Below are 12,252 nucleotides of genomic sequence, written 5' to 3'. Positions count from 1 at the left end.
TCTTCCCTTTCCAGGTTCTTCAGGTTCTTTTAACCTCCCAAACTCTGGGGACATGTTCTTGAGCATGCAGTCTCTGAATGGGGATTCTTACCAAGGGGCACAAGTCGGAGCCAATGTGCAGTCACAGGTAGGAGCCACAAACAGGGACAGGTCTTATGTGCAAATGCACAGAGCCGTCCCAGTTTTGCCTGTGTGCTGAGCCATCCACAGTGCAGTCTTGAAGTACAGTAACTAAGACATGCTTCCCACATTGGGCCAGCTCAGATTCCCACAGTGTCATAGTCTCTACTGTAAAAGTGACAAAGTGGGCTCCATTGTCTATTTTGAGAACATTGAAAGTGTTTACTGACTGTAATTCGCTTTGGATGGAATATTCTGGCCTACCTAAAAATATCTCACCCCATTGCTATCAACAATTATTTCTAAAAGACTCCAGAAAATGTATTTATTTAATCTCTGTAACTGACTCGATTGAAGATTCCCATTTTGTGAATGCATTTGGCTTTGACTTGAGCTCTTGGGTTGGTGTTGGGTTTTATGCTATTGTATTCTCCCTACAGTCCTGTCTTGTATTCTTTCCTGTCTTTGTCTCATTTTGGTTGTGTTGCATTTTGTTGTTGTTGTCATCCATTATGTTATTTCTTCAGGTTCAGAGACAGACATAGAGAAACATTGCCAGAAGATACTGACCCTACCGTTACACTTGTTTACACTGAACTGCACTGGGGTCGGAACGCAATCATGGTTACATTAAGACACCATGGAGCCGTCGTGAGATATGAGTTGGAAAACGTACCTCAATGCAGGGATGGGATATTCCACTGTACTAAAAATGTTACCTTTATCCACACTGCTCCATATAGAAGATTGGAATACTACCAGTTTTCCCAGAAACCTGCCCTTTTTGTTCTCATGCTAGGTAGCATTAGCCACATCAGCCATTATTGAATGGCATGTGACGTTGAACAACAAACGAGCTGATTGGCTGACACTGCCAATCCAAAATGCCTGCGGTGGCTAATGCTAGCCAACATTGAGAATGAAAAGGGCAGTTTTCCCTTAAAATTAGAAGTATTTCATTCTTGTCGGTGTATCAGTGTGGATAAAGATTAAATTTGGAGTACAGTGGCATATCCCATCCCTGCATTGAGGTACGTTATCCGACCAGTATCTTGCGCCGGCTCCATGGTGTCTTAATGTAACCATGATTGTGTTCCGAACCCAATGCAGCTCAGTGTAAACAAGTGTAACGGTAGGGTCAGTATCTTCTGGCAAAGAGAAACATATCCATAAACATGTCAGATGCACCCATTAGAACTAGAGATTAATGGTTTTGGACATAGTCGCAGGAAGTAGGGGTGCTGAGGGTGCCCCCCCTCCCAACAACAGCACCACCAACCCATCTTCCAGCTGCCATGGTTTCATAAAGTGCACACACCAATCATAACATCATGGAGAGATTAGTCTGGTTAACGTGTTGTCTGTGTCTCATAGTCCCTTCCCACATGGAGTAAGTTTTGTATGTTTTGAAACATGGCATTGAGCATGTGCGTTAATGTAAAACCCCATGCCATAGTGAGTTGACAGCCATGCCCACCCTCTCTCTCCCATCAGGTGGATACCCTGCGCCATGTTATCAGTCAGACGGCAGGATACAGTGAAGCTCTAGGGGGGAACACTATGTACAGTCCACACGGCTTGAATGTAAGTGTCTCTGCTTCCTCTTTGTAGGTACCATTCTGGAGACAGTGGTTATACCTTGAGCAGACCTTGTCCAACCTGGATCCATTCTACTGCAAACATTAGTCACAGTATGTTAGTAGTAAGCTCGGATACAGTTCACCTTGCCTTGCTTCCCACTGTGATAAAAGTGAAAGCTTAGGCAAATTAATTGCACTCATTTATTTTCTTTCTTGACCCGTTATACATTTACTTTTCTCAGAACAAAGTTTTGAATGTTACTAGAACAGGTTTTATTGAAATCTAGGCTGTCAGGAACATAGTAAGAATAGATGGCTAATCTGAGCTCAGTGAGCCAGGGAAGTGAGAAACTCCATTCAGCACTGCCATATCAAATGATTGAGCTTCTTAAAGGATGAAGAGAACATGTGACATAGGAGATTAGAGATTGTAGGTATGTTGGTACATTTTCTTTGCAGGAGGATAAATGCATAGTTTAATAAAGCACACATAGATCATAGTGCAGGTGTAATTAAATCCCCCTGTTTTTGCTTTTATAAACATATTGTAATAGCTTATGTGACTGAAACCAAAATGAAATGAGTAGGCTTTTAGTTGCGTATCTATGTTTGATTTAGCTTTTTTTAAATGCTTCAGAGACGTCGCCATATCCTTATCATCATGATAAAATATGAAAGTGAGATCGCCTGCAGCCTTTTACAGACGTGACTTCCATCTTCCTTGATGAGGCCTGATATGGGGCTTTTTTGTAATACAGTGCATAATCTGAAGCCATCAGAGTAAAGATTAATTTATTTGATGAGAGAGAGCAAGAAAAGAGAGCAGCAGAGGGAGGATGAGAAATGGCTACTGACATATTTCCCTTAGCAATATCAGAGAGAAAATATTACCATTTGTTGTCTTTATGTTGCCATGGTTGGGATAGTGAAGGCTCAGTTATCTTCAGCTTCCCATCATGACAGCTATTGTTATTGAGAGGCATTTGAATATCATGAGCTTATATGTACAGTCTAAAATAATCATATAAAAGTTATACATTTTCAGTAATACAACGAGATAAACTGAATACTTTCGACATTATGAACCTTGGTCAACAGTTTCGATTATTATTTTTTTCTTCAAACTTGACAATCACTCCAGTCCCAATTCATTGTATAAAAGTTGGATACATGCAGTTGAAGTCAGAAGTTTACATACACTTACGTTGGAGTCATTAAAACTCATTTTTCAACCACTCCACACATTTCTTGTTAACAAACTATAGTTTTGGCAAGTTGGTTAGGACATCTACTTTGTGCATGACACAAGTCATTTTTCCAAGAATTGTTTACAGACAGATTATTTCACTTATAATTCACTGTATCATAATTCCAGTGGGTCAGAAGTTTACATACACTAAGTTGACTGTGCCTTTAAACAGCTTGGAAAATTTCAGAAAATTATGTCATGGCTTTAGAAGCTTCTGCTAGGCTAATTGACATAATTTGAGTCAATTGGAGGTGTACCTGTGGATGTATTTCAAGGCCTACCTTCAAACTCAGTGCCTCTTTGCTTGACATCATGGGAAAATCAAAAGAAATCAGTCAAGACCTCCACAAGTCAGTCAAGAAAATTGTCAAGAAAATTGTACACCTCCACAAGTCTGGTTCATCCTTGGGAGCAATTTCCAAACGCCTGATGGTACCACGTTCATCTGTACAAACAATAGTACGCAGGTATAAACACCATGGGACCACGCAGCCGTCATACCGCTCAGGAAGGAGACGCGTTCTGTCTCCTAGAGTTGAACATATTTTGGTGCGAAAAGTGCAAATAAATCCCAGAACAACAGCAAAGGACCCTGTGAAGATGCTGGAGGAAACAGGTACAAAAGTATCTATATCCACAGTAAAACGAGTCCTATATCGACAGCAAGGAAGAAGCCACTGCTACAACACCGACATAAAAAAGCCAGACTATGGTTTGCAACTGCACATGGGGACAAAGATCGTACTTTTTGGAGAAATGTCCTTTGGTCTGATGAAACAAAAATAGAACTGTTTGGCCATAATGACCATCGTTATGTTTGGAGGAAAAAGGGGGAGGATTGCAAGCCGAAGAACACCATCCCAACCGTGAAGCACGGGGGTGGCAGCATCATGTTGTGGGGGTGCTTTGCTGCAGGAGGGACTGGTGCACTTCACAAAATAGATGGCATCATGAGGCAGGAAAATTATGTGGATATATTGAAGCAACATCTCAAGACATCAGTCAGGAAGTTAAAGCTTGGTTGCAAATGGTTCTTCCAAATGGACAATGACCCCATGCATACTTCCAAAGTTGTTGCAAAATGGCTTAAGGACAATGTAGTCAAGGTATTGGAGTGGCCATCACAAAGCCCTGACTTCAATCCCATAGAATATTTGTGGGCAGAACTGAAAAAGCTTGTGTGAGCAAGGAGGCCTACAAACCTGACTCAGTTACACCAGCTCTGTCAGGAGGAATGGGACAAAATTCACCCAACTTATTGTGGGAAGTTTATGGAAGGCTACCCGAAACGTTTGAACCAACTTAAACAATTTAAAGGCAATGCTACCAAATACTAATTGAGTGTATATAAACTTCTGACCCACTGGGAATGCGATGAAAGAAATAAAAGCTGAAATGAATCATTCTCTCTGCTATTATTCTGACATTTCACATTCTTAAAATGAAGTGGTGATCCTAACTGACCTAAGACATGGCATTTTTACTAGGATTAAATGTCAGGAATTGTGAAAAACTGAGTTTAAATGTATTTGGCTAAGGTGTATGTAAACTTCCGACTTCAACTGTATTTGGAAGAACATTAAATAACCACACCGTTTTTTTGTGGTGTTTACAATGTAAGCAAGCACTCTCTTGCTAAACTATAACACAGGCCGCCATTAGTGTTCTCAGACAGAGCTTGCTGTCATTTTGGTTTTGTTGAGCACCCTTTAGCCTGCAGGCCTTTAGAAGAAGTGTCAACCTCTAGCAGGCTCAACTGAAGTGTTTCACACTCTCCCACAAGGTTTCTCACTTTCCTTCACTGTTTATGCCAGAGCTCACTTAATCACCACATGAGAATATGCTCTGAAATCCAACATTAATGACAAGTCAACACATCCAATAAGGGCACCTGTGAAAAGAGGAAAAATATCCAGGCAACAAAAAAACATGCTTTGGATAATTAATTTCAAGAGATGGGGAGGCCTTCTCATCCAGCAATACTCTTATTTCAATGCAGTACCGACATTGTGACAAAGCTGACCAGCTATAGCTATTTATTGACCTATTCCAGGCGATCTAAATCATCAAAATACTAATTCCACCAATGAGCCACATGAGTACTAGAGCTCCAAGTTTACAGTAATGCAGACAAATTGTTTTGATAATGAAGTGCATCATAGGTAAATGAGCATACGCTAACCTTTTGTTTTGTTGATGTGACGGATGTGATCCAGCAAAGGCTAGTCCCTGCCGCAGGCCAAGCCAAGTAAGGCTGGCTCAGACTGGTTCTCTTGGAAATGGCCTGCCCTGTCACTTCCACCTCACCCAGCCCCAGCCTTCCCTCTTCCTGACTGACAGAAGAATATGTAGCGACAAGCTGCTGAAATCTGATTGGACATTGATTTCAGAGTTTGCTCCCATTGGCTGAGACATAAGGCCAATTTGTTTCAAGGAGTCTCATTGCTAATGCTAATATAACGCAGAGAATGCCCATTTGCTTGGCAGTTATACTATATCAAAGGAGACTATGGATGTGAGATATCAAATTAAGTCAATGAATTCTAATGTATCTTTTTGCGCAATATTCCAAATACATATATGGCAATAATTGTTTTTTAAAATTATTTTTATGAACGTTTATGTCCGCTTGTTCTCATAATGTATTTTTGGTCTTGTGTCTTTTGCTCCTCTGTGCTGTGTGCACCTTCCCATTTACATCTGAGATCTGTATCTAATGACGAGACGCTCATGTCTCCACCCTAACAATGGGAGTCGTTGTGCCAAAGGCTGGAAGGGAGGTGACAAGCTTAGGTCCAAAATAAGCACATAGAAACGCATTGGGCTTATTTTGGACAGATTTTAGTGAGAGTGAAACCTCTTGCTTCGCCTTTTCCTCTCTGTTTACACACACACGCCAAGCCCCTCCCCCTGCCACTCACAACAACAAAGATGAGAGAGCACTTCTTCCTCTCTGACAAGCGGTTTCAACTCGCCATTTGCATTTGAGGTTTGGTCCAACAGAATCAGTCATATGGACACAGAAACACATTGATACATTTTACTGTAATAGAGAAGTTAACCTTTCTAACGATACACTTTTTGTGTCTCAACTCCTCAAATTGTGCGCAGAGCAGACGCTACTAAAACAGGAGGATCAATTAACATGATTGTGGAAAATGTATGCTCAGTTTGTCCCACTATCAGCAGTTATACTAGCTGTCTAATTTGTGTTTTATAGATATGCAATAAACATAAAACACAATTATATAAAGAATTGGCAACTCGTTCTCATTCTGAGAAATAAGGTAGGCCACTTGATTTCAACATGTGAACAAAGTGGACAGGCTAGCTGTTCAAACAGTTGGAGATGGACAGAAGGGTGTGTTCATAACAATTAAACTGTTCAACCTTGTTAACTAGCAAATAGATACAATTTTGCTAAACTTTACATATCAAGATTATCTGGCTACTCACTGAAATGTAGGCTTGTGCTTGACAGATTGTTTATGAGACCTGTGTTCATTTTCTATCATGCCTGCTGCAAGAAGTTAGTCAAATCAAAATCAAATGAAATTGTATTTGTCACATGCACCGAATACAACTGGTGTTGACTTTACTGTGAAATGCTTGCTTACGAGGAATTCCAAACTATGTTTAAAATAATTATACTAAAAAATATGTAACACGAGTAATACAAGTGCATTTTCATAAACAGACTTGAAAGCCAGATCACTGATTATTGAAAAGAAAATCCCAGGTTAAACTATTTTGATGAAATAATACAATTATTACTGTCTCTTTTGGTTTTTGCAAGGCTTATATTTAGCCTATTGTAGGTATAATTTCACAAGCCCTGAATTCATTAGTTTATTGCTGACTGTTTAAAATGTTAGTGTACTGACCTTTAATTGTACAACAGAGCTTATTTAGAAAATTGCCCATATACAGTGGGGAGAACAAGTATTTGATACACTGCCGATTTTGCAGGTTTTCCTACTTACAAAGCATGTAGAGGTCTGTAATTTTTATCATAGGTACACTTCAACTGTGAGAGACGGAATCTAAAACAAAAATCCAGAAAATCACATTGTATGATTTTTAAGTAATTAATTAGCATTTTATTGCATGACATAAGTATTTGATCACCTACCAACCAGTAAGAATTCCGGCTCTCACATACCTGTTAGTTTTTCTTTAAGAAGCCCTCCTGTTCTCCACTCATTACCTGTATTAACTGCACCTGTTTGAACTCGTTACCTGTATAAAAGACACCTGTCCACACACTCAATCAAACAGACTCCAACCTCTCCACAATGGCCAAGACCAGAGAGCTGTGTAAGGACATCAGGGATAAAATTGTAGACCTGCACAAGGCTGGGATGGGCTACAGGACAATAGGCAAGCAGCTTGGTGAGAAGGCAACAACTGTTGGTGCAATTATTAGAAAATGGAAGAAGTTCAAGATGAGGGTCAATCACCCTCAGTCTGGGGCTCCATGCAAGATCTCACCTCGTGGGGCATCAATGATCATGAGGAAGGTGAGGGATCAGCCCAGAACTACACGGCAGGACCTGGTTAATGACCTGAAGAGAGCTGGGACCACAGTCTCAAAGAAAACCATTAGTAACACACTATGCCGTCATTGATTAAAATCCTGCAGCGCACGCAAGGTCCCCCTGCTCAAGCCAGCGCATGTCCAGGCCCGTCTGACGTTTGCCAATGACCATCTGGATGATCCAGGGGAGGAATGGGAGAAGGTAATGTGGTCTGATGAGACAAAAATAGAGCGTTTTGGTCTTAACTCCACTCGCCGTGTTTGGAGGAAGAAGAAGGATGAGTACAACCCCAAGAACACCATCCCAACCGTGAAGCATGGCGGTGGAAACATCATTCTTTGGGGATGCTTTTCTGCAAAGGGGACAGGGCGACTGCACCGTATTGAGGGGAGGATGGATGGGGCCATGTATCGCGGGATCTTGGCCTACAACCTCCTTCCCTCAGTAAGAGCATTGAAGATGGGTCGTGGCTGGGTCTTCCAGCATGACAACGACCCAAAAAACACAGCCAGTGCAACTAAGGAGTGGCTCCGTAAGAAGCATCTCAAGGTCCTGGAGTGGCCTAGCCAGTCTCCAGACCTGAACCCAATAGAAAATCTTTGGAGGGAGCTGAAAGTCCGTATTGCCCAGCGACAGCCCCGAAACCTGAAGGATCTGGAGAAGGTCTGTATGGAGGAGTGGGCCAAAATCCCTGCTGCAGTGTGTGCAAACCTGGTCAAGAACTACAGGAAACATATGATCTCTGTAATTGCAAACAAAGGTTTCTGTACCAAATATTAAGTTCTGCTTTTCTGATGTATCAAATACTTATGTCATGCAATAAAATGCAAATTAATTACTTAAAAATCATACAATGTGATTTTCTGGATTTTTGATTCCGTCTCTCACAGTTGAAGTATAGCTATGATAAAAAATTACAGACCTCTACATGCTTTGTAAGTAGGAAAACCTGCAAAATCGGCAGTGTATCAAATACTTGTTCTCCCCACTGTATATCGTGAATCGCCCAAGTGTGTAAAAATGTAGCTATGATTTTTAAGCCATATCGCCCAGCCCTAAAGGTGACACCTATTTGTATTAATTAATTAGTAAATGAGCATACGTACACACACATAGTGTGTACACAATGAGAATGACTATTATACCTTATGTTTTGGTTATCTGTATTCTACTAAATATATTTTATTGTACAGAGATATCTTATTCTCCCTCACATGAAAATGTCTTTTGGGGAATAATAACTGGTCTTGATTACAAATAGAGGCTCCTTACAAAAGCATTAGGTTGTTAACATGGACTTCTTCATTTGTAGTGAGATATTATATTACTAAGTATTTAATTGTGATCCCTTCTCTTCTGCTTCCTTCCTAGGCTAATGGGGGATGGCACGATACAACTACTCCATCTGCTGTAATCTCCCCAACAGAAGGACCTGGAAGTGTGCACTCTGATACCTCAAATTGATCTCTGTTATCGATGCATCTGATCCCCAAGCTGTAAAGCCTGAACTTTCACTGACTGACCAACCAGAGAGGATAAACAAAACTTTTTTTTCAGAACTAATTGTCTGCTACATCTACCAGAGTCCTCAACTCCCCTCGCAATGACTTTCTACAATATGGACACCTGATGTTTTCTTGGTAGTTCAGTGAAGTCGTCACTCAAACTTCATCAGTCTCATGATTATAATTCACCATTGCTATAGTTATGTTTGTCATTTGAAGGGGTAAGCACGTACTGTACAAATCAAACAAGACCCAGATCTTTATTGTGCAACATTCATTTCAATTGACAATTGATTTTAGAAATGATTTTTCCCAAGCTGAAATTATTCCCAGTGCTGAGTGTATGACATTATGTGTTTTCATATTCTAAAACGTTTTGGTTTTGAAATGCAATATATATACAGTACGAGTCAAATGTTTGGACACACCCACTCATTCCAGGGTTTTTCTTCATTTTTACTATTTTCTACATTGTAGAATAATAGTAATGACATGAAAACTATGAAATAACACATGGTATCATGTAGTAACAAAAAAGCATTAAACAAATATATATTTTAAATTTGAGATTCTTCAAAGTAGCCACCCTTTGCCTTGATGACAGCTTTACCCACTCTTGGCATTCTCTCAACCAGCTTCATGAGGTTGTCACCTGGAATGCATTTCAATTAACACGTGTACCTTGATTAGTGGAATTTATTTCCTTCTTAATGCGTTTGAGCCAATCAGTTGTGTTGTGTCCAAACTTTTGACTGGTACTGTATATATTTCCTATATAATTTTTGGTTTGTTGATCAATCAATTACCTTGTTTCTTGGTCTCTTTCCGTATATTGACTAACAACGTAGCGGTTCTATCACTGAATGCCAGGAGTGATGTTTGACTCTAATGTTGTACAGCAACTAAATAAGGCTCCCATTGTAAACTCTATGGCAGCTTGGGAGAGTTACTTTCAATATTAGTTTTGCTTTACAACCACCAGTTTGAAATGCTTTAGAAGTAATTGACAGAAGAAGTTCATTGACAATGCTAATGGGATAACTCTGTATTTTACAAACTTGCAACATATTTGACAGTTATCAACAAAAAAAGCATAACAAGACTGGAGTGATTGTCAAACATAGAAAAGCATGAAAGTCATGTGATATTTAAATATGTTTTTGTTTTTGCTATGGGTTGAAATAGTCATGGGTCTAACCTTAAATCCAACCAGTTATAGCACTTCCTTTTGGCATGTGACAAGATACCAGTCACACAAAATATGTTGTATATAATATAGCTTAAGAGTATTTATACATCACACGAAATCAATACACAGCTTTATTACCTCATTCAAAATCATAGAAACCAATAGATTTTCAACATTTCTATAGCTTAGAGTGCTCACTTACTACCTCTAAACAATATCACGACCATAGTTTTTGTCTTTTTATTTAACATTTTTATTTAGTTGTTTTGATTATATCTTGTAATTAGCTCTTTGTTTTTGTTCATGTAATCTAATGTATATTTTAATCTTTTAAGAAAACAAAGTTGCTTTGTTGCAACTGTAAAAAAACACAAAAACAAGAACATTGATGATGTTAACAATAATATTAATACTAAGAATAGTGAAAAAATTCAATTAAAAAAATAAGAGGGAGAGGTGCAAAATTGTTCGTTGGTGGATTTTGAGGGAGGGTTGGGAGAATGTTGGTCATAAATTAACACCAAACAGTAAAACTGTTGTAAATACTGAAGAACATTTTGAATGTTTCTCATCTTGTTACTAATTCACACAAAAAAACATTAAAAAAACTGTAATGCATAGAGGTTTCAGTATTCTGAACTGTACATTTCAAGCTCTGTTTGACAGGGTTCAAACTTTCTTTGTCTTTTTTGTATTGTATGTGATTCTGAAACAGATAAAGTCATGACAAATGATTTGTGGCAGTGATTCTAATGTATTACAAATGTTTAGTGTTTCTTTCTAACCAGACTACACCCTGGACTGAAAAGTCTTCCTTGTGGTAGTTATGTGTAATTTCAAACATGAATAAACTTTTTGCTTTCAAGACAGAAATTCCTCTTATTATTATTCATTTGTACATTGTACATTTATACATTACTAACAGTCTGTCCCCATGTACACTGAGTATAACAAACATTAGGAACACCTTCCTAATATTGTTGCACACACACCCCCCCACCCTCTGAATGGCACACATACTGTACACAATCCATGTCTCAGTTGTCTCAAGGCTTAAAAATCCTTCTTTATTCTGTCTCATCATCTACACTGATTGAGGTGGATTTAACAAGTGACATCAGTAAGGGATCATAGAGTTCACCTGGATTCACCTGGTCAGTGTATGTCATGGAAAAATCTGGTTTTCTTAATGTTTTGTACTCTTAGTGTAGATAATTTCAGTTTCTTTGACTTTGACATTTCATAAACTAAAACAGTGAAAAGTAATAACATGACTGTATATGGCTCATTAGACCCCTCCAGTCATTGCATAAATTTTGACCAATCTAGGTACTTCATTCTATTGTGACATACTAAATAAATATCAACCAACCAATCATTTTTAACGGAATCCGTCTTTATAAAAATTATCTCACGAAGAATTGCTATGCTGAAATATCACACTGGACCATGGTAGGATTTCTGAGTGAATTCATCCCTTCCCTTAAAGAAAGCATGGTTTATCCACAGGGCCAGGCCTGCGTCAAAGACTTTAAGACTTCAGGGCCCATTTCAGGCATTTGCTTTGATAGAAATACGAGGAACAGCTTGCTGTTACATGTGGTAGGCTGACATGTGACAAGATCATATTAATAGTGCTAATTGTTGCCTGAGCCCTCTGACAAATGCAACTAAATTAATTACCTCAAGTAATTAGGCTGTTTGGAGATCTGGGATTATCCCAAATCCTGGATTATCCTAAATAAACAACATGTAAACCATTGGACAATGAAGTAAGCTTTTCATGAAGGTCTGCATGGAAATGCATTTAGATGCAATGAGTTGAGTATTGTAAAGCCTGCCAATTATGAAGATTAGTGTGAAGATTAGAGTGAATAAATAGACACAATCACCTGTCTAATAGAAAATCAGAAAATTGATGATCAGAGACAGAATTGAGTGTACAAAATCCAATGACCCAATGTGGTTTTCCTACAGGAACTTGTCTCAAAAGACTGCTACCCAATATCATACAGTACACCTCTTATTTCATAGGACTGTTTAAGTGGCCTTTGCTCTCATTTGAAACTGT

At 39.0% G+C, this 12,252-nt stretch overlaps 1 protein-coding gene across 4 annotated transcripts in view; it reads left to right on the top strand.

The window, feature by feature from the left end:
- Positions 1 to 8,951, top strand: part of LOC120054569 (pre-B-cell leukemia transcription factor 3) — an 83,565-nt gene extending 74,614 nt beyond the window's left edge. For 3 of the 4 annotated variants that reach the window (XM_039002044.1, XM_039002036.1, XM_039002030.1), the window contains one exon: positions 1,615 to 1,661. In XM_039002044.1, coding sequence (XP_038857972.1) covers positions 1,615 to 1,661 — 47 coding nt within the window. Of the gene's footprint in view, positions 1 to 14; positions 128 to 1,614; positions 1,705 to 8,858 lie in introns of those variants that run through there. The other variant, XM_039002022.1, reaches the window with a different exon arrangement.
- The last annotated feature ends 3,301 nt before the right edge of the window (positions 8,952 to 12,252 follow it).

The sequence above is a fragment of the Salvelinus namaycush genome, chromosome 1, assembly GCF_016432855.1.
Source record: "Salvelinus namaycush isolate Seneca chromosome 1, SaNama_1.0, whole genome shotgun sequence".
In the NCBI taxonomy this organism is placed as follows: domain Eukaryota; kingdom Metazoa; phylum Chordata; class Actinopteri; order Salmoniformes; family Salmonidae; genus Salvelinus; species Salvelinus namaycush.
Note: the sequence above shows the minus strand (reverse complement) of the source record. Positions and strands in the feature narration are given on the sequence as shown.